The following is a 24298-nucleotide window of genomic DNA, read 5'->3' as shown; positions in this document are numbered from 1 at the left end:
TAAAAATTGCCCATAATCTCCACCATCAACAAATAATGTTCACATTTTGATGGGTTTATAACTTTCCGATCTTTAAAAAAAATTATTAGTCAATTATTTGATGTATGGGGAGGAGGGTGTTTCTGGGTCATCTAGAGGATTCTTTGTCTGCAACATCAAACTAATCAGAGCAGGAAAAATTTTCTACTCTGCTGAACAACTTAGAGAAGTCAAGGTCTGATCCTGGAGGATACAGAGTTACATGTGATTTTGACTATGGAAAGGAGGGTAGAAAAGAAGAAGAGAAGGAGGAAGGAGAGAGGTGGGGAGAAGAAGAAGGGATGAGGAGTGAGGGAGGAGGAAGAAAGGGAAGAGACGCAGGGAGAAGGAGGAGAGGCAGGAGGAGAAAAGGGAGAGGAATGACGCAAGTGGCTGGGGACGGGGTAAAGGAGAGAGTGGGGACTGGGTGAGAGTAGGTGAGAGACTGGAAAGAGATGGGAAGAATAAGCAGGGGTAGGGAGAGACAAGAAAGAGGAGAGAGATGAGGGGCTAGGGAAGAGAAGTGGGGGAGAGATACGGAGGGGGGGTATGTGGGGAGTAGAGGTAAAGTAGAGAGAGACGAGGGGGAAAAGAATAAATATAACCAACCGCACAAGGGATCTAGCATTACCAAGTTCACCTGCTCCCAGAAAAGCAATATCCTTGTTGGATAAACAGGTCCTCTCCCACACAATAAATAATAAACATCAAGAAGGAGAGGAGATGAAAAACTATTTTCTTAAACCACTACTTAATGTTTCAGGCAGAGTAATAAAGTTTAATTGTCTGGAATCTGGCTGCTCTTTCTGTATAACTTCCTCAGACAGAGGTTGCTTATCTGGATGTTAAGTAATGTTAACATTACCAAAAAAAATTTCTGTGATGGAGAAAATTTAAACTAAGAGTCTTCTCCCCAACTTCCCCCTCACATCCTCCCTTTATTTTAGCATTAGAAACTTAAGTTCTACCACAAATTATAGGGAATGATGGGGGGGATTGGCTGCCAGAAGAAAACACAGAGATACACTTAAGATACAATAAAAAAATACATGGGAAAAATATACAGTTGTCCCCCCTTATCCATGGTTTCACTTTCTGCAGTTCCAGCTACCCTGGTCAACCTTGGTCTGAAAATATTAAATGGAAAATCCAAGAAATAAACAATTCATAAGTTTCAAATTGCATGCCATCCTGAGTAACGTGATGACATCTCACAGCACCCCCTCCATCCTGCCTAGCGTGAATCATCCCTTTGTCCAGCATATCCATACTGTATGAGCTACCTGCCCATTTGTCACTTAGTAGTTATCTAGGTATCAGATCAACTGTGGAGGTATTGTAGTCCTTGTGTTCAAGTAACCCTTATTTTACTTAATAATGGCCCCAAAGCTCAAGAGAGAGTGAGACAACATCCACATAACTTTTATTACAGTATATTGTTATAATTGTTCTATTTTACTATTGTTGTTGTTAATCTCTTACTGTGCCTAATTTATAAATTAAACTTTATCATAGGTATGTATGTATAGGAAAAACAGTATATATAGGGTTTGGTAGTATCCACAGTTTTGGGCATCCACTGGGGGTCTTGGAACGTATCCCTCATGGATAAGGGAGGAATACTGTAGTCAGTTGTTTGTTTTTTTTTTTTGCTGAGGAAGATTTGCCCTGAGCTAACATCTGTGCCAGTCTTCCTCTATTTTGTATGTGGGTTGTCACCACAGCATGGCTGACGAGTGGTATATGTCTGGGCCCAGGAACCGAACCCGCAAACCCAGGCCACCGAAGCAGAGCACGCTGAACTTAAAACACTAGGCCATGGGGCCAGCCCCAGTAGTCAGTCTTAAATAAAGAAGAAAATATTACCCTCCTCCTCTTTGTGCTCTAACCCTTACATTTTTGGTCTAATAAAAAGGTCTCAATGACTTGGTAAAACTTGCTCCTGAAGAAAGCCTTTGAGAAGGTATATCTAAAACCTGGATTAGGAAAATACAAGGTTTTTTTGGATAGGATCTCAAGAAGCCAACTCAGCTTTCTAGAAGAAATTCACCTCTTTCCAAATGCTTGTTAATGCATGTTAAATGCAGCAAGAAATAATCCTATGAGACAGCAGCACAGGCCTCTCTTAGCTGCTGTGAATGAAGTAAATGACTTGTAACTTCTGGAAATCTTGGTTATCTGCAGGTAAAACTTTAATAACCCTTGGAGCATCAAGGGACTAAAGACATTTCTCTCTGGAATACTTGGGTAATTCTTTTCTTAATTTATCCAGGAAAAACTTAGTTTGGATGCAGCATCTGTTTTTTTAGCAGAGGTGATCAAAATAACTTGCTCAGATTCACATAAGTTAGTAGAGTTGAGACTAAATTTCAAAATGCAGTTGTTACATAAAGTGTACAGTTCTTCTAAAATGAAATTCTGGCCCTTCCTCTTTTTAATGATAATGAAGCTCAAAGTCAATGACTAAGACTAAACGTAGAAGACCAGGACTGCTTTGCGTAGGTGGATAAATACATTTTCTATAGCCAAAAGTGGTTTACATGAGCACCAAGACCACAAGCACCACACTGAAGCCAGTTCAGATGTTCTTTTGAAGGAGTTTATGTTTATGTAACAGAATATGGTAAAAAAAATAACACCATAATTTGGCACTGATTCTGTCCCAGCTCTATCATTTACTGGATGTGTCATCTTGGCTAAGTTACTTAACCTCTCTATGCCTCAATTTCCTCATCTGTAAAATGGTGATTCTTATAGTACCTACCTGGAAGGGTTAATGTTAGGATAAAAATAAGATGATTCATGTAAAGGCATTTAGAAGAGTACCTGGCACATAGTAAGAGTACCTGGCATTAGCTGTCATGCTTTTAGCTAGAGAAGACTGTAATGTAGATAGTTGCTGATTATAATTAGCTAAATACTTTAGTAAATACAATCTTCTTTACTTTTACAATAATTTTATGTCCAGAAACCTTCACTTTCAAACTAGATGTTAAACTCTGAAGGACACAGGTTACGAGATGAGCCCTTTATATCTATGTAGCAGCAGCTCAAAAATAAACTGAATTTTAAACCCAAACTAATGTAAGGAGGGGATATTGCTTTTTGGGAGTGCAGTGGTAAATTGCCTTGTGGTATAAACATATTTGGAGTCCCCTTCTCCCACCAACAAGGATGCTACTATCACTATGTTGACGTTTTATCTATAAGTACTCTAACTTGGCAACTTTAATCCATTGCTTTCTAAGATTAGTATTAACATTTTTATGTAGTAAAATATCATGCAAAAATTTAAGAATCAAAGTAAAACTAAACTTCCAAAAGGAATGATGATTGACATTTAACAATTGGAGAAGACAGAAGAGAAAAAGGAAGATCTCAAAATATGTTCTACACTATGGAATAAAAGACATTTGAATACTGATTTTTTTTTTCATTTTCAATCTTTCAGAGCAATTGCCAAAACATATTTCCATAACATTCAAATTTAGTGAGGAAAGAACAGTAAGGAAATTATTAGAACGGTAAATAGGACTCTTAATATATTACTCTAATTTTGAAAATCAACTTTACTAGTTTCTACCAAAAAGCTAACATTCTGTACAGACTACATTTGGCTTCCTTTAGACTTTGTATGGTGTTTTAGTAATCAGCAAAGATAGAGCTAGGGCAGAAACCAGATTAAAATTCCAGCCGTCATCAGCACCCACCCTCCTTTCTCTCGAATACTGGCAAAAAACTATGACCTTGTGATTTTGTCTGAAGGTTATTTACATTTCTTCCACATGGGCACTATTTTTATGGGGTTTCATGGGCCAGAGACTGCAGATTTTGGTATTTCTGAGGAAAGACTGAATCTTGAGGGTCACAAAAAATTTTCTTTTTCAGAATAGGGCAAACTCCCACCAGGGATTTTATGTGTGTATTTGTTGGGAGTGAAGGAAGGATAAGAAAATGAAAATCAGGGCCGGGCCCGTGGCGTAGCAGTTAAGTGCGCGCGCTCCGCCACTGGTGGCCCGGGTTCGGACCCGGGCAGGCACCGATGCACCGCTGCTCCGGCCATGCTGAGGCCGTGTCCCACATACAGCAACTAGAAGGATGTGCAACTATGACATACAGCTATCTACTGGGGCTTTGGGGAAAAAAAGGAGGAGGATTGGCAATAGATGTTAGCTCAGGGCCGGTCTTCCTCCTCAAAAAGAGGAGGATTGGCATGGATGTTAGCTCAGGGCCAGTCTTCCTCACAAAAAAAAAAGAAAAGAAAAAGAAAATGAAAATCAGGAAGACAGTTACTTCCATAATGTTTACGCACTTGATTTAGAAATAGGAATTGTATCCTTTCTTGGCAGAACTTGGCTTTTTTTAAAGTATGAAATGGTTCCTATAAAGACATTTCCTGGTTTACTACGCAACCTTTTTACTTCACTTGAGTGTGGCTTAAGGTCACATGGAGCACTATATATATAAAACTCAAAGCTAACAACTTCTTCCCATGAAATTTTTCTCTGTGTCGAATATTCTGAAGTTACTCTATTTCTATTTTCTGTTTAAGGAATACATACTGAAATTTGATGCTTTGGAAACAAACCATTATGAAAAGTTTTCTCACAGTTGACACACATGTAAACAGTCCCACAGAAGAAGTGAGCCATCATGATGGGCCAGTCATATCACTAATTAGCGATGTGATCCTTCATAAGACTTTACTGCATGGGATCTCATCTGTAAAATAAGTGGGTGGACAGGATAACCTGAGGCTCAGTCTGGCTTTTATATTTTGAGTCTATGATTCAGTTCGATGGTAAATTAAAATAGAGCTGAGAAAATAAATTTAAAAATAGGGACTCATTCTTCACATTTTCTTACTAAAAACTAACATATTAGAGTTTAAATATACACCTCGAATAAAAAGAGAAATATTTTTCGGGGCCGAACCCGAAAATAGCAGTTAAGTGCGCGCGCTCCGCTGCTGGCAGCCCAGGGTCCAGATCCTGGGCGAGCACCGATGCACCACTTGTCAGGCCATGCTGTGGCGGTGTCCCATATAAAGTAGAGGAAGATGGGCACGGATGTTAGCCCAGGGCCAGTCTTCCTCAGCAAAAAGAGGAGGATTGGCATGGATGTTAGCTCAGAGCTGATTTTCCTCACAAAAAAAAAAAAGAGAGAGAAATATTTTTCAGAATATTATTTGAGCAAGCAATATATTCCAAAATCCTAAGAATTAGTCAAACTTTTCTGCAACAACTGAGTTTTTAATGCAAAGAAATGCTATCATTCTGAGTGACAGGTACACATGTAACATCCTTATTCTCTGACTTTTCTACAGGCTAAAATATTCCATAATTAAAAATTTAAAACTTTATAAGTGTCAGCCTCTCTCAGGGATGACACTAGGATCTGAAGACCTAATAATGTCTTCCTAAAGTTTTCTGTGTCTCAATATGTCTCATTTATTTCATATTTACTCTCTTATTTCTCCATCCATCTCTCTCCACAGTTCCCACTATTTAAGGAAAGGTTTTCTAGAAAACTGTCAATAAATGAATGTATCTCTCTATTAAAAATCCCTTTACCTCACATGGAGGCAAAAAATTATATAATTTAATACACCAACTTGTCTCATTTAGGGCCAAATCAAAGTAGTAGGGCTATATGAAGAATCTGCACAAGGATATGAAAAACCTACTGGGATCCTCTTAATGCTTTATCAAGGTTATAGTGGTCATGATCATACGGCTGCTGTTCTCTGCCAGTTTAATTTTCAGCATTATAGCCCACAGCTTGAGGTATTTTAGAGACCTTTTTCTTTCGGATTCCAAAGGCCATCAAGTGTCCTCAAGGTGGCATATTAGCTACTGTAATAAATAAATGAATATGGAAAAGAACTCAGTCTCAATTTCCATTTGAAAGATTAAGTTCCACTGCAAGTTACAAACAGAATTTGTGGCATCATCTTCCATGGTGATAATATTTTTTGATAGTAAGCAATCTAATGGGCTTACATTGTAAGTAAGTAAAGCTAGAAGAGTGGGCTGATATCAGAATGGACATAGACTAAGAGAGTAGCAGTGACAATGTGGGGTGGGGTAGAGAAGACAGAATCAAGACATTTTGGAGGATATATTCTTAGGGATAATAGCAAGGAGCCTGGGCATTACTTATGGAGTAAGTAAAATAAATTATTATTTTAAAGGTAGTTACTACACAGTGTCAGACAAACCTAGGTTCAAGCCCTGGGTCTACAATGTACAAACTAACTAGCTTGAGCAAGCTAGTTAGCCTCTTTAAGCCTTATTTTTTTCACCTGCAAAGGGGCACACCACCACCTATTTCCCAGGGTTGTTAAAAGAAATAACAGGAGATTATGTTTAAAATGCTAAGCACAGGGTCTGGCACATAAATGCTCAATAAAGGTAGCTGCTATTGTTTGCTAGTACATAGAAATCATTTCAGCGATTCAGGCTATTATCAGGACCTGCCCATCAAACTTTGAAGTTTTAACTGAAACTCCATACCAAATTCCCTAGGAAGGAGAATTATGAATTGGAATATTTAAAAATATGCTAACTTGTCTGGCCACCATTAACTGATATGACTGGGGATAGAACTGTGAAAAAAGAAAGAAAATTTAAGATGTGATTAGATTGTAAGAGCAGCTCAATTGGGCCAGGCTTAAAGGCTCTGGGCAAAATCAGAGGAAACTTAACTCAGGGAATTTTTGTGTGTACTGGAGTTATCTCATTTAAACAAATATATGAGGACTTTCTATGTACAAATGCTAGACTAGGCAATGGAAAGTTTACATAGATGGTAAATACTGACAAGTTGATTCTAAAATTTATATGGAAGTGCAAATGGCCAAGAATAGCCAAGGTAATATTGAAGAGTAATGACAAAGCTGGAGAGCTTACTATCAGAGTTCAAGATTTGACAAAGATCTATACATATATGATCACGTAATTTATGATAAAGGAAACAATGAAGTACAGTGGGAAATACCCATTTTAATAAATGGTGCTGGGTCAACTGAATATCACATTAAAAAAAAGAGAATTTTCACCTCTACCTTACACTACATGCAAAAAGCAAATGGATTGTAGATCTAAACATAAAAAGTAAAACAAGAAAAAAAATTATAGAACATAAGAGAATATCTTCATAACATTGGGCTAGGCACAGATTTCTTAAGTCGAATGTAAACATACTAACTATAGTCATGCACTGCTTAATGATGGGGATGTGTTCTGAGAAACGCATCATTAGACGATTTTGTCATTGTGTGAACATCATAGTGTGTACTTACACAAACCTAAATGGTACAGCCTGCTACACACCTAGGCACTAATCTTATGGGACATCGTTGTATATGCAGTCCCTTGTTGATCCAAATGTCAGTATGCGGTGCATGACTGTATATAAAGGTAAAATTGATAAACTGGACTATATTAAAATTAAGAACCTCTGTTCATCAATAGACATCATTAAAAAAGTGCAAAGGCAAGTCACAGAGAAAATATCTGCAACTCAAATATCAGACAAAGGACTTGTATCTAGAATTTGTTTATAAAGGACTCCTACAAATCATTAAAAAAAAAATACATAAAACCCAATAGAAAAATGAGCAAAAGACCTGAACAGGCACTTCACATTTAATGGTCAATCAACATATAAAAAGATGCTCAATTTTAAGCGTTAAGGGAAATGTAAATTAAAAAACGTGAAAACAAAGTGAATATACTTAACATTACTGAACTGTACACTTAAAATGGGCTAAGATGGTAAATTTTATATAGATATTTTTTACCACAATTAAAAAAAAAGAACCCACAATGTGATACTGCTACACACCACTAGAATGCTACAATGAACAAGCCAGACAACACGTGCTCATTAGGGAGGAAAAGGAACAATGGAACTCTCATTCACTGCTGGTGAGATAAACTGGTACCACCAGTTTGGAAATTCCAATTCCCCTCCTAGCTACATACCCAATAGAATACATGTATTCATTGCACATATTCACCAAAAGATACTTACAAAATTTTTTTGTAGTTATCAAAATCTGAAAGCAATCCAAATGTTCATCTACAGTAAAATGGATAAATTTGGTATATTTATATAATGAAATACTATACATCAATGAGAATGAACAAATTACAACTCATATGACTGACTGACAAGTCATATGCAACAGTACGAGTTGCAAAAACATTCTGCTGAGTGAAATAAATCAGACAGTAAAGCATACGTACGGTATGATTCCATTTATATGAGGTTCAAAAACAGGCAAAACTAGGGCCGGCCTGGTGGCTTAGCGGTTAAGTGCGGGCGCTCCGCTACTGGCGGCCTGGGTTCGGATCCCGGGCGCGCACCGACGCACCGCTTCTCCGGCCATGCTGAGGCCGCATCCCACATACAGCAACTAGAAAGATGTGCAACTATGACATACAACTATCTACCGGGGCTTTGGGGAAGAAAAAAAGGAGGAGGATTGGCAATAGATGTTAGCTCAGAGCCGGTCTTCCTCAGCAAAAAGAGGAGGATTAGCGTGGATGTTAGCTCAGGCTGATCTCCCTCACAAAAAAAAAAAAGAAAAAAAACTGGCAAAACTAATGTATGATGTTAGAAGTGAGGATGATGGTTACCCTTGGGAGGGGAGTGACAAAGAGGAGAGGAGTGGGCTTCTGATAATGTTCTTTTTCTTTCCTTCTTTTTTAAAAAAATCTTGGTGGTGGTTATATAGATGTGTTCACTTTGTGAAAATTCACTGAGCCAAATTCAGGGTCTTCTGAACACTGTATTAGGAGATGATTATATTCATAGAAAGAGAGATAAGGGTGAATAAAGTTCCGTTTGGTTACAGATAGATAGTTTTAACCCTTATTTTCTGATATAAAGGAAACAGGGAGTTCCAATAAAAAAGATTTAAATTTTTGCCGTGTTAACAGCCTTAGCCTCTATGTTCACTTGTGGCCATATACGGACAATTGTTCTCATATGCCACTATGCTGAACAAGGTTAGAGCTCCCTCTAGCACTTTTAACTAAGGAAACACCACAGGCCCGTACAGAGCTGACACAGTTTGGTGCTGCCCATGGTAAAATGCAATATGGAGATATTTATTTTTAATTTGCTTTAATTGTTGCTATGATATGAATAATTAATAGGCTGCCTAAGCCAGTTTTGTAAAGTTCACAATACAGAAAGGCAGGAGAGAAATATCTACTTAGAAAGGAGGCTTAAAAACGGTTATAACTGCGATAATATTACAGAATTCAGAATATTTATTTGTGATTTGTGGCAACATTATGTCTCACCAACAAAGAAACATGCTACCAAGTACTTCCTACTAAAAATTTCTCCTGGCTTCATCTATTTTTCTCTTCATAGTTGCATAACCATTGTACCTATAGTACAGTTTAAAAGCAAAGTAGGTCAGTGTTAGGAGAACCTTGCTCTTTGGTGGAGGAGAAGAGAAAGGTTTGGCTGTAAACACTTAACCTAGTTCCATCCATTCTAAAACAAGTATTTATTAGCATTTAATAACCCCCTGGACAACAGAGACTTATTCAAATTGAAGCCTGTATTCTTTTCCCATGCTTGTAAACTCCCTTCTTCACTGACACCTTAAGCATTAGAAATTATGATATCAATGCTTCCACTCAGCAACGTTTACTTCACATTTGGATATCGCCAGAAAGTATAACTTAGATATGATGTTGTAATCCTACGCACTCCAGACAGAATTTGAGAAGGCTTTTCTAAAAGTTCAACGATGATAATACACATAACCAACTGGGAATGCAGTCAGAAATAAAAAGGGCTTCATTTTTCATTGTTGGATTTCAAATCTTTCCCACCCTGAAAGAAACATTGCTTTTCAACATTTATTAAAATTAATACAAATATAAAACCAGCTAATTAATAAGTTCTTTGAGTCAAGGAGGAAGAATAAGAGAATGAAAAAGAAGAGAATGTAAAGAGTCACCTTAAAAGTAAATTCATTTTAGCAAAGACTATTATGTTATTCATTATTTTGCATTCTAAAATTCAGAAACAATTTTGTTTGAGTTACAATATGAAACAAACATTTCCTATCAACCTTTTCTTAGTATATAGATGCCTCAAAAAGTGTGTCCATAACTAGAGGAAACTTGAGCAATTTCCAAGGGAAATTTTTACCATTTCTTTTTTTAGTATTCTAAATGGAGATTAATACAAATCAACACTTCCTCTCTCATGCTCTGGTTACACACAAGCACCTCTCTGCCAAAGACTATGGACATCAGTCCTGGATCTTTCCTGCACAAAGCCAAGATGCCAAATCACTGCTTAGCTTGGTTTTGCATCATGTTCGCTGGTCACATTAACACGGCCACTTCATTCCAATAGCAGCTCAAACTAGCGGTGAAATATCATCTGAAAATAGTTATTCATTAACCTACTGAGAGCCTCAATCATGAGTTGTGTTTTTCTTAAGACAGGATTCACTACGACTTCTCTTTCAATCCACCTAGTATCTGTTGGGAGCCGTATATCATGAACTAGAACAAGGATGACACATCTAAATTAACACAACAGAAAAGCTATTTGATGCTGCCTCTTGGTTTCTCCACTTCACTCTCTTTTGTGGCATCCAAAGGCTTCAGAACCCTGGCATTAATTAAGCAACAGTTTTACTACACACGAAGCCTGAAAAGAAAATCCTAACAGACAGCAAGAGGAGACTACAAGGTTCGATTAATAGTTTTACTTTTTTGTGGTTGCTAATTGAGGTATTTTTAATTTTTATCATCTCATATTGAATGCTGAAAAGGAAAATACTGTAAGTGCAAGAGAAGAACACAAACGTAAAATGTATTACTGTATCATGATTTTTTATAACCAATGTGCATACTTCAGTATCTTCCAACTCCTGGCTACTTTTTAATAAATTGTTAACATTTAATAGGCAACATTTAATAAAGAACTTTTTAGATCATCTACCCCATTTGCTACATCTACCCTAATTTCTATGTACTAAAATTCATAAAACACAGTGCATGAGAGCACATGGCCATGGGGCAGACAGTCTGGGTTCAAGTGTCAGTTCTGCAACTTACCTTGGGCAAGCTGCTTGGTCTCTCTGAGTTCCAGTTTATTTGTATGTGAAATGGGGTTATATGCTTAATGAGACTGTTGTGAGGATTTAAGTCAGAGTGTATATAAAACCCTCAGCCCAAGTATCTGGCACATTGTAAACATTCAATAAATAATGGTGCAAAAAGGCTGTCAAATTCAATGGCACAATCTCTGGATTTCACTACTTTAAAAAATATATTTCACATTTTTTGTTTGTTTGTTTAGAAGTCAGTGAGATTCAACAAATATAATTTGAGAATCTACCTTCTGCAAGTGAAAATTAGTCCTATTCAAACTCTACAATTAAGGCAATTTATTTTGCATACAATTTGCCTTTTACAAGTAACTTTTACCACACATTTTCAATTGAGGGGAATCGAGGAGCATCTCAAATTTCTGAAGTTTCAAGAACGCTAAATAATACTATCAACCTAAACAGTTGACTAAAAAAATTAGTTATATAAAGCTGTCACTTAGAATTTAAGAGTTATTGCATATTCTCGTTATAATGTTGAGATAGTGGCTCCCACAATGACCCAGGCTAGATGTACTCAAATTTACATTACTTAGTACCCAAACCTTTGAAAAGCATCCCATATCCATAAAACTGTATCACTGCAAATGGAATCTACTATAATCTGGATACATGTGGTATCTACACCTACTCTTTATTGTTCATAACAAAATATAAAAAATAGCTGTATTTCTTGGACTTAATTTCAGAACCCACCCCTTCTCTTTAAGTATTACCCAGAGAAAAAGTCAAATAAAACTCCTTCAATCTATCAATTTTAGAGTCTAAAATGACACTATATTAATCCTACAAAAAATTAAATAAATATAAAGCAAATTTCAAGGAAACTGATTTTTTTTTCAAGTTCCCTAATTAAACCGTCAGGTTTCTAAGTACTCCAATCACAATAAGACAAAATACACAAAATGAAAATGAACCTCACACACAGATTAAATACAGCCACTCTTTAGGTTGCCCATTAATCCACAAGTGGCATATTCATCTTATTTACAGTATTATACCCCCCACCATGATATTCCATTACAGAGTCACGCTACACACTCCATAGTTAACACTGTAGGAACCATCTCTTTTTAAACACAGCTTTCTCTCTGTATTTCCCTTTCGGCCTGCTCTCGAGTTTAAAAAAAAAAAAAAATCTTTACAATTAAATTTCTTATGCTGTTAGATATTCCAAGAAAATGCGAATAAAGTTAAAGAAGTGATGTCTGAGGTATAAAACATAGTTAAATATTTTCATTCTTCTAGAAATATTTCAACATTCCTGTTTGTCACAATCTTAGTGCTCCATGTGAGCAAGCGCTTCTTACATATTTTTATAAGTCTGAGCATGAAATTTATGTCAACCTTAACTATTAAAAACTTCTATTCTTTCCATATCCAGGGAGATTTTATATATATACACACACATAATATTATTCATGTTTGTTTGCTTTTTGTTTTCATTTGCTTTTGATAAACCTGTTTCTTCTTAATCACTCACTCCTATCCAAAGCCTCCTCTCGCCTATCTGAAACAGACAGAGGATGTCAAGGTCCCACTATTAATTCTGATATCCTCATCATGTCTTCCCATAATCACCAACCTATCTAGAAGCATGCATACAAATATAAAAATATTTACTGAAGTGTAATCAGAGCCTGGCTTTGAAGCCTGAAGGGACAACTTTTTTAATTGACAAAATTAATTACCAAGCTTAACGGGGAAAAATAAATTTTTGGTATAAAAGGACTGCCAATGTATGCTTACACCATAAATCCTGACAAAGACAGTAGGATGAGATCTGTACTCCAAAGCAACTTCTAAAACAGTTACTAAGGCATGAGTCATCACCTTAAGCCAGCTATATTGGACGCATACTGTCCCGCTCATTTTATATGTAGAACAATGGAACATGGAGCCATGAGGTTATCTTAGATCCTTTAAAGACCTATGTTTATAAGGTAGGTGATTAGTATTGAATAAGCATTTAAAGTTACACAGTAGAATTACTGACTAGGTAGACCCAGAATAGAGTTTTCTGAATACACATACTTGGCTCGGTTCAGTCAGAACAAGATATTTTAAAAGCAGTAAAGGGAGGGAGGGTGGTTGGGGGAGATGAAGAAATAACACCTGCTAGATATCAAAAGTGCTATAGAAATCAAATGGAGAAAAGCTGTGGCGTTAGGCCAAGTATAGCGGTAGGAGAAACACACAGGGTCTCCAGATACCACTTGAAAGGTAAGCTGGTGTAGTAGAGCAAGGACTCTGCAGCCAGATCTGAGTTTAAAACTTGACTCTACAACTTAAAGATGTGAAAACTTGGGAAAAGGTTTAACTTTTCTAAGCTTCAGGTTCCTTATCTGTAAAATAGAGGTAACATCATCCATCTCATCAGGTTCACATGAGGATTGAAAGAGACAACATAGCTAGCACAATAGTGCCTAAACACAGGGGCTTAATAAATATTAATGTATTCTCTGTCCTCCTCAAACTTTTGAGTAGTACAAAATTGCAAAAAAAAAAAAAAAGATAAAAGGTCTTCCATCCTGAAGATAGACGAGAAAGAAATTGCACATTCTTCAATTCCTTATATAGGAACATACCCCAAAACTAAAAATCGGGGGGCATGGACAACTTAGAAAGGATTATACTAGCTTCGGAGATTCAACTGGTTCCAGACATAAGAACTTTAAATAAGGGTGTACTGGGTGAGCTCCAAAGGACTAGGCTAATGAATATTTCTCAAAGGAAACCCTATTGATGAGATTTGAGATTAGTAGAATTTAAGGTGACTTGGTAACTCTAGCTCTGTTAGCAAATTAAAAGGGAGTTTCTTGGTCATTTAGTCTACTGTAATACTGATCTTAAGAAGCAAGTCTTACTGGAAAAGAACTCTAACAACAAGAACAAATATTGGCAAGATCATTAAGTCAAATGGAATTCCAGAACTGTAGGAAAAAGGGAAAAATACAATTTTATTTTTGTAGAAACTTGGTATAGAGTAGAACAGTCATTTAAATTCATAGCTCATTTGCCTTACAAGCTGAAGTCACGACACAAGAATAAAATTTTACATGTATGGATCCTGAGCTCATGGGTACTGAAAGGTTCAAAAGGAGAGTTCAGGTTTCACAAGCTTTGTAAGTGATCTATTTACACCACATGACTAAGAACATATTTATTCATGGAGAGCTTATGAGCCCAGGCTTCTGAAACTATCAAACTAGGAAAGAGGAGAAAGAAAGGCCATAAAAATCCATAAAAGCTATAAGAATAAAGATTTCTCTTCCAGATTAAAGAATGCAGAAAAGTATCATGCAAAATTCTAACAAGTGTGCTTTAAAATATTAATATGCACAGTAGCCCCATTCTCTTAAAGAGTGTAGGGGGGCAGTCCTAGATACTATTTAGTATTAAGTCATTGATCCTAAAATACTGAGTAAGTCTAAATGAATACTTTCAGGGAAAGCTCACTATCAGTCAAAAAAATAAAATAAAAATCAGGTTTCTGACAGACTTCCAAGAGTTATACTAAAGATTTTTGCGGGGAAGAGGGTAGGGCGATGGGTACTAGGGGGAAGTCAAGTGTATTTGTTTTATGAGTTTTGCATAGAACTATAATGTCAGGAACTTACATTTTGTAAATACAGTATCTTAGGGCTGCAAGGCTAGAATCTTCATTTAGTTACACATATTATGAAAAAAGTCCTATTAACTATGATGAGAAAAGATCACCTTACACTTAACCTGATATTTCGTACTAAACTTCAGGCTCTTTCCTGATAATTCTGTACTCAGATAGGTACCTGATAACTGGCTTTTACATATTAATACTTTAAATAAATGCCTAAGTCAAATAACTGTTAATATCAAGAAAACAAATTTATTTTATATATCTTTGGAAGATATCTGGATTAATTTACATAGCCTACATTACATTACTTGCTTTTACAGTAAGCCACTAAGCTTAAGGTATAAAGACTAAAATACTGCAAATCCTGATGGCCTCATATACTTTCCCAAAGCTAAAGCCTGCCAAAGAAAGCCCAGAAAACAGGCACCAATTTGGTAGAGAAAATCGGCTCATTAACGTCTTCCATAGTCTTATATTATATTTTCCAATATTACAAGGGTGATTAACAAGGTTACAATTTTAGTATAACTGGGCTTTAAATGGATAAATCAGCCTTCAGTCTCAGTTACTACACAGACTTTTTTAACCCTATTCCTCCTATAATCACCATTCATTGATATTCAATTCTCAATTACATAAATTGAAATAACACAGCCCCCAACACTGAGAAGTCAATGGCACAGGGAAAACAAAAACAAAAAGGCGAATCTCCTAATAAACAGAATCAGAAAAGGAACACAATTTAAATATGCCAGAGCTTGTTTTGGCTCTTCTTTTAAAACAACTCAAAGTGACAGAAGTGCTCCAAACCAGAAAATTCTCATGCTACTTGCAAGGAAAACTCTAAATTAGAGGAGTGAGGTGGTGGAAGGCTGACAAAACAGACCTTTTTAAGATTTAATTTCTCTAGTTACCTGATTTTTAAAAACTCAGAAGTTAAATTCAGCATGCAATGCCAAAGAAAGTGCGCTGGTAATCAAAATCCTAAATGACCCCTGAGAGAATTATAGTCTATAGACCACTAACGCATCAACCATATTTGTGACGTTACTTCAGAAAGTAGGCAGTATTTCTTAAAGTCTGTAAATCAACTCTAGAGTGGAAGCACAGTGTCTGTATACTGCAAGAAAAGTGTGATGTAAAACCCACAGATTTTTTTTCTTTCCCCTTTCCGGAATTGTGCCTGGCATTGTGCAGCCGTGGTGCTGCCTTCATCACTCCCTCCATTTCCAGTCTTGCTAATTAAAAGGTTGATCACAGAACAATGCTCTTCTCATTAATTTCAGTGTTCCGATTGGGCAGGATCCCTGCTTATCCCACCTGATCTTTTCACACTGCTGAAGTTAATGTGACAGGAGCCTGAAGATGGATTACCTGCTGCCATATTGCCCATCGCCTCCAATCAGGAGCTATCTGTGTAAACTGATTGTTCTAATTTGCTCTCATTATTTTTACAATATCAGGAGAAAATAATGCACACAGCTCACTGTCAAAGCCATGAAAATCAGCCATTAGTTAAATCCAGACACTGAGTGGTTTTATTAGAGGTACTGCAGTTTATTGATGTACCTCCAGTCAGACAAGGCAGCATTTGCTTCAGTAGAAGGAAACGTTTATACTGAAAGTAAATATTTATTGTAATAATACCCACAGCAAGATAATATTTTGAAGAATCCTGTCCTCATTTCAGAAGCTTGGTTTTGACACAAATTAACAACAATGAAGAGCCGGGTTGGTCTAAGAAAGTAGATAACATTTAGAACACACTTAGTAGCATGAAAATCTATCTGTTAACTTAAATCTATGAGTATTCTTCATCTCCTATACCTTGTATAATAAGAAACTCTGTTCTATGACTATAAATGCTAATCAATCAATAAATAATGGAGATTCTATTTTGCTCCACACAACAAATATTTTTCCAAAACAGAAATTTTATGATTTAGGAATCAAAATTATTTCTATAATGATCATATAGGTATAATTTTAAATAAGAAAAACTGTATTCTTGTACAATGTAAGCATTCAACAAGAAAGATTACTAATCCTAGTACCATAGATATTCACAGTATATTTCAAAATTGGAAAATAAGCAGTGTAGTAAAGCCAGCCCGGCAAACAACAAGCTGGGTTTTAAACCCCTTCAGTAAGAGATGGTTTCTTAAATCAGAAGGCAGAACTCTGCAGAAACGTTTGATATTCAATGAGATGATATCTCTAAAAAATTTGTCCTGGGCACAAAGAAAATATATTTTCCTGTTGTAAAGAAAATGCTAAACTCTAAAATAAAATAAATTTAAACTTGGCATTTCTAGGCTTGTCTAGCTATGAACATTTGGTGAAAATGTTAACTGAACGCCGCCTGAACAGCATTTTGGGGGGCTGGAGGAGGGTATAATAATAGAAACTGATGCCTTTTAAATAAAGGAATTTAATCCACACACTCTACCCCTTCTCCCCCCTTTAGTATTAGAAGGAAACATGGCTTCCTCCTGTTTTCTTTCTACACTGAGATTCATAGGTAATGTGAAGGCAAGAGTATGCCCTTCTTGCTGTTCCCCTTTTAATGGCCACTTTTTTTTTTCTAAGAAACGTGTGCCATGCTCTTCTCCTTAAAATTCCTGCACTAAAAGACTGCACCATACTGCACTCTGCAAAACGTGCTGATGGCGCCAATTACAAGCCCCCAGCCGAACGCTCCAGCCCCCACCATTCGGGCAGATTTATGCGGACTCTTGCCGACGTTATTACAAGTCAGAGTTTATTGGGAAATTGTTACATTATGCGGAGTGTCTAACAAATTGCTTATGCTGCTATAATTGGATTACAACAGCCGCTTGCTCCCACCGGTAAGATTAGGCAAGTAGGACTCCTGCCGATCTCTGAGCGTTAGCAGTAATTTTATTTGCCTTGCCTCTCTCTTTCCTAACAACATGCCTCTCTCCCTGCCAGCTGTCTGCTGAAAAGGCACAGGCTTGTTCCTTGGCCCTAACAATGCAATTACAGCCCTGCAGATCGCACTGTTTGTGCATTAAGTACAGAGCCAAAACGAGGCGAATTGATCGTTTGACTTTTGGAGAAGCCATGTGATCTCTCGGTGCGGGTGATCCGACATGCATCAGCAGGCAATACTGCAGTCAACTCTTGATGAAGAACTTTCTTCCTTCATCCTTCTCTCTCCCAACCTTTCCTTTTTCACTGAGGAAGACACAGACTGGGCCCATCTCATGCTAATCTAGATCAATCCACCAAGACAAACTCAATCTTATTAGCTCCCTGACTAGAAAGAAATGTGAATAGGTTCTAGCATCTTGAAGCGCCTCAGTCAGATATACCAGTGGTTCCCAACAGTTGAACCACTGCTGCTATCTAAAAAGAGGTTCATAAAGAGTTCACTGAAGAGAAAAAGTTTATAGAAACACTGTAGTTCAAAAGAACTACAGAAGGTTTTAGGCTTTGGCAAATAAAACTGCCTTGGAGGGCCGGCCCTGTGGCTTGGTGGTTAAGTGCGCGCGCTGCGATGCTGGCGGCCCGGGTTCGGATCCCGGGTGCGCATCGAGGCACCACTTCTCCGTTCATCCTGAGGCCGAGTCCCACATACAGCAACTAGAAGGATGTGCAGCTACGACACGCAACTATCCACTGGGGCTTTGGGGGGAATAAATAAAATCTTAAAAAAAAAAAAAAAAAAAAACTGCCTTGGAAAGGCTTTGTTTATAAGCTCTGTCTATATTCAAGGGGCCATCAAGAAATCGGCACTGAAACCCATGTCTTGCTTTTCTCCGCAGATCTGCTCTGCTGGAAGATGCTGGCAGCCAACGTGCAGAATCAATGCAGCTGACTTCAGGCTTAAAAACAGTCTGATCTCCACTCAGAGCAAAGTTGTAAACAGACTTTGTTGACAGCTTTCAGTTTCTAGTTTCTTTTTCTTGTATGTTTAACAATGAGTCCAGGAAGCAAGGAGACTGTGCAAGCAGTTACTTTGACTCTAGGATGTAATTCATGAAGATTCTCACTGGGGTCTGGACTTGTTTTTTTTTAAATCAACTCTGTTGAAATGGTTGAAAATGACTTTGAATTTTACCAATTTTAATACAGACCAGGATTCCTGTTTACAGTTTCTTCTCCAGTGGCATATGCTACTTAGGGTTCCTGAAGCTGATTACACAACAAATGTGCAGTCAATCTGCTGATCCATTTTGGTGCCCTATGTCTGTATTCTTGCATCCTTAGTGTGACAAACACACAAGCTCCTGTCTATAACAAGGGTCTTTGATTCTATTATTACTTCGAAGTGAACTTGGAAAAGTCATTTTACTAGTATTTCTCAGAACCTCTCTGTAACCCTCACTAACACTCATTAAATTCATATGAACATTTAAAGATGGAAGAAAAAATATTGCTGCTGAACTTTATTCCTGCCCTTTTGAAACAGCAATAAGCCTAATGTGTAACATGTTACATTCCAGTTTTTCCAACCACATCGGCCTCAACGATATGGTTAAATCTTAATATATTCTCCACAAAGCTAATGTTTAGATTTGATAGTGGAGCCTGTGCAAAGAACGGACCATCTGACATGCTACTTATAGAACAGTATATTAAAAAAGCCTGTTAACATGTAGTTTAAAACTCAAAAGAAACTCTGAACAGCTGAAATGCCTTATAAATAGCGCAGACCCAGAGGAAGTGCAAACGTCTGCATTGTGAATTGTAGATCTTAATTACCGACAATGGCTGGTACAGCAAGTAGCACAGAAAAAAAGTGAAACAGTTGCACTGTTCATGGCTGGCAATAATTCTTCAGGAAAATATTTACTATCAATCAGTTATGAGAAAAGGGACTCTGTGCTCATAAAACAGCACGTTGCTTCTCATACCAGGACCATTTTGCTTCAGCATAATCTGAATTTAAACAGCTTGTTTCCTGCGGATATAATTTTGGAAATAAATAAAACAAGTCTTCTATCAAAATCTGGAGTGAGTGGAAAGGAACATCACATTTTTCTGTCTCAGTCAGTTGCAAACAGATTATTAGTCTCAAGTAAAAAAACAATAACAACAAACAACAACAACTATATCCAGAACATCTACAAAGGACTACAGACAGAAGGGGTTTATTTTCTAAACATAAAGAGGCAGACCTTCGCCTACCTGGACAGGAATCTAGGCAGGTGTGTTCAAACAACTCAATTTTAACTGTATGTGTTTGTGTGTGTGCGTGTCCGTGTGTGTGTGTCCGTGTGTGTGTGTGTAAGGGTAAATCAGGAGAAAGCCTGAAACCAAAATTTTCAGTAATATTTAAATAAAGTCAGTAAAAAGATAACATAAAAAATTAATGCTCATTTTTCCAGTTAGTTTTCTTTACCAATTAAAAAACATCATGAGGACTGACAATTAGGTACAATGTGATTATTGATTTTAAAGACTAAGTTGGCAGTCAATAATGACTCTTCATTTAAAGCTACAATAAATACACAGCTCATCATGTTCCAAACACAAATCTCATGAACTACAGGGCTATAATTAGTAAGAAGAAAGGCTCTGGAAGAAAATAAAAGACAATTTCAATGCCTCCAAATATTACTTGGATTAAGTTATACTAATAAAATGAACCCTCCATTTTTATTTTTAAATCTTTTCTTAGGTCTCATTCTTCAAGTTAGAGATTCAAAAGATTACTATTAATCTAGGGTGGTTGTAGTTTGTTTTTAACTTTGTTTTCTTGTATTCTAAAGAGAACTAAGGGTCCCTTTTCACGGACCTATTGTAAAACATGTACTGTAAGATATTTTTGGAAAAGAAGGGTCACATACAATGTACCATACGGGTCCGAACATACCAACATTGCTGTTTTTAAAAGGGAATAAATGGGGGGCTGGTGCCGTGGCGTAGCAGTTAAGTGTGCGTGCTCCACTGCTGGCAGCCTGGGTTTGGATCCCAGGCGTGCACCGATGCACCGCTTGTCAGGCCATGCTGTGGCAGCATCCCATATAAAGTTGAGGAAGATGGGCATGGAGGTTAGCCCAGGGTCAGTCTTCCTCAGCAAAAAGAGGAGGATTGGCATGGATATTAGCTCAGAGCTGATCTTCCTCACCAAAAAAATAAATAAATAAATAAAAGGGAATAAGTGGTATTAATGTGTTCTCTAAAACTCATATAAGCAGTATTCAGTAATACAGTTTTAGACTTTAATTACTATCTCCACCCAAACCAAAGTCATTCATCAGAATTAGTTGCTTTGAACTAGAGACAAAAATGGTTGCTATATCTATATTATAGTTGCTCTCATATGGAGATGGTTGGACATTCAAGGCCACTTTGGAGCACAATTTGAATCAACAACAAGAGACACTTGTACCAAGTTAAAAACCACTGCAGCCATATCAAGTGTAGTAGATGAAACTATTCAGTTAAGGGCTAAAGTGAAGAGGAGCAGGAAACAGGGACAAGCCTGCAGACCTACAAAAGTAATCTCAAGTCATTACCTTTCAAAGGTGAAGCAATAAATGAGGCCAATAGAAACAGTATAGAATCATGAGATACGTATAACATATGTAAATAAAAAGAAAACTCTTTCCCTATTCCCATGTTATTGGCATCTCACTGGAGACTGTTGTAAGCATGAAAATTTTTCAGCTATATGTTTTTATTTGCCATTGACCAACTGACTACTTGGCTCAAATTTGAAGCAATGAACCAGAAGACATGACATGGACCAATAAAAGGAACCAGAAAGTTAGGTGGGTTCCAATAGGAAGTGATAGAAATCATTATTAAATTAAGGTATTTAAGGAGAGGATGAAAGGATACAGGTGTCAGAATAATGTTAAAATAAGCAAGAACGGGATGAGACGGTCACCATTTGGGAGCAAAGAAAACAGACTGATGAGCAGCAATGAGCAAACTTACTTCCTCACCTAAGAGCATAGAAGAAATTATGCCATTGTGCCAGATGCCAGAATATTTCTAACCATGCACCACTGAAGTAGAGGGTAGGAGGGTAAAACAAAACAAAACCAAAAAAACCCCATATTATACAGATACACACCAACATAACTATGTAGCTTACAGATCCTGGCTTACAAAGTATGGAGAAAACAAAAGGAACAGATGCTCACTTGGCCAGCTCTCAATGAAACTCATTAAAATCATCACCCTGTCCTTGGATCGGTGCTCATGCTAAGATTTTACCTTGTTTAGCCAGAAGTCACCCACTTGTGATGAAACTGAGAGCAGCGTGGCCAAAAAGGAGAAAGATTATTTTTAAAGGCCTAAATAATTAGTCTTCTATCTCAATGTACAAATACTGGATACAAAATAGTGCCAGTAAGCACTTGCTAGTTGTAACTAAATGACTAAAAAACCAAATATTTATAATTTATAATATTCATATTTTGCAGCAAATTAAGACATTCTAATTAAAGAAAGACAATGGATTAACTCTATCTTTTTAAACTATAATTTTAAGTAAATTCTGACATTTCTTATATGGATCATTTCCAATGGTTCTATTTTGTATGATATATTTTGAGTTGATAAAGTAGGTCCAGAGACTACTGCATGTTTTAAGAAATAAAATTAAAAATATTGCTGTCCTTTGATTTTTGTAGCAAAGGATAGAGACTACATGACACCAGGCCTGGCTCTAATAATAACAGTAAGTAACTGAGAGCCTGAGTGTATAATACAATAGATTAAACTAAAGTAGTTAAAGTTGGGAATATTATAACAGTGACAAATCTATGAATAGTTATAAAGACAGTAATTTCACAAAGTAAAAGTCTAGAAACAGAGCCCATATTGGAATTTTACCTATTCCTGGAATAATCAAAATGACTGATATCTAAATCTAGGTCAAAGTTCCTAATTAGAGATACTCAGAAAATCTGAGTCATAGCTGATAACGATTATTAGATCATAAGATCTCTAATACATAAGGTTATTTTTGTATGTAGGGTATAGATATGGCACACATTTATACATGAGAAAGAGGTAGCTCATATGCATGATTAAATATATTTGTCCACTCAGATCAAGATCATGAAAAGCAATATTTCTATCATTAGCCACTCAATAAATAATAATAGTGATATAATAACTGAATTTTCTACAGCATATTTCACAATCCTTGCAATGGTGTACACTATACTCGATTACATTTAAAGACCATAAATGAACTTACAAAAATAAGTGTACATTTTCGTACAATCCATAACTAGTGTCAAGCAACAAATCTGAATTAGACTAAAGCATGACCAGAAAAAAATTCTGCTGCAATTGAAGAGATAGAGGCTCCAACTTGCAATCTGCTTTGGATAAAATGATGCCTGCTGTCTTCTTTTTTAAATATATAATCCTATAATAGTCTTTAATAGTAATACTGAGTTGAAGGTGTCTATAGATAAAGCATTTTTATGACGTGGTATAATAAATATTGATGAGTAATATTACTTACTTTGGCCACACAATTTTCAGTCTTCATAGCAGTGCTTGCTAGACATACTGTTTCTTGGTTTAAGCAGAGTCTGGCACAGCTATTGTAAGTCTATAAAGAGAATTTTTTGGAAACAGGTTTAAATATTGAAATACTGTCAGATACAATTTTCAAATTCTGCCTTATTTCTCAAAATCAACATACAAATAGATCCTATGTGTAAATCTCAGATTTATGGGAGCTGAGGGACAAGGTAGACAGGGGGACACAAAGAAAGTGAGAGCCCACAAAAGCCACTGATGTGCCCATGAACAAGTATGTGAGCAGCAGTGGCTTCACTGTATGTATGGAAGGTGGGAGTGTTAGTTATTCAAAAACGTTGGCAAAGGACTTCAATAGACATTTCTCCAAAGAAGATATACAAATAGCCAACAAGCACAGGAAAAATGCTCAACATCACTAATCATTATGGAAATGGAAATCAAAACTACGATGAGATACCACCTTACACCGATTAGGATGATTACTATCAAAAAACCAGTAAATAACAAGTGTTGGTGATGATGTGGAGAACCTGGAACCCTTGTGCACTGTTAGTGGGAATGTAAAATGGTACAGCAGCTATGGAAAACAGTATGGTGGTGGTTCCTTAAAAAAATTAAAAATAGAATTACCACATGATCCAACAATTCCACTTCTGGGTATATACCCAAAAGAACTGAAAGCAGAGTATTAAAGAGATATTTGTACATCCTTGTTCACAGCAGCATTATTCATAACAGCTAAAATGTGGAAGCAACTCAAGTGTTCATTGATGGATGAATGGATAAACAAAATGTGGTATATACATACAATGGAATAGTACTTCAGCCTTAAAAAGGAAGGAAATTCTGACATATACTACAACATGGATGCACCTTGAGGACATTATGCTAAGTGAAATAAGCCAGTCACAAAAGGGAATCCACTTCTATGAGTTACTTAGAGTAGTCAAAATCAGAGACAGAAAGTAGAATGGTGGTTGCCAGGGGCTGGGAGAAGGAGGGAATGGGAAGTTATTATTTAATGG

The 24298-nt window shown here is 36.7% G+C and overlaps 1 protein-coding gene across 7 annotated transcripts in view; it reads right to left on the bottom strand.

Moving 5' to 3' along the window:
- BTRC (beta-transducin repeat containing E3 ubiquitin protein ligase) overlaps window positions 1-24298 on the bottom strand; it is a 184310-nt gene that overhangs the window by 38668 nt on the left and 121344 nt on the right. For all 7 annotated transcript variants that reach the window (XM_004427970.3, XM_004427971.3, XM_014785664.2 and 4 more), the window contains one exon: window positions 23251-23340. In XM_004427970.3, the coding sequence (XP_004428027.1) occupies window positions 23251-23340 (90 nt within the window). The remainder of the gene's footprint in view (window positions 1-23250; window positions 23341-24298) is intronic.

Source organism: Ceratotherium simum, chromosome 6 (genome assembly GCF_057802395.1).
Source record: "Ceratotherium simum simum isolate JZ-2026a chromosome 6, ASM5780239v1, whole genome shotgun sequence".
Taxonomy (NCBI): domain Eukaryota; kingdom Metazoa; phylum Chordata; class Mammalia; order Perissodactyla; family Rhinocerotidae; genus Ceratotherium; species Ceratotherium simum.
This window is presented reverse-complemented; position numbering and strand designations above follow the sequence as displayed.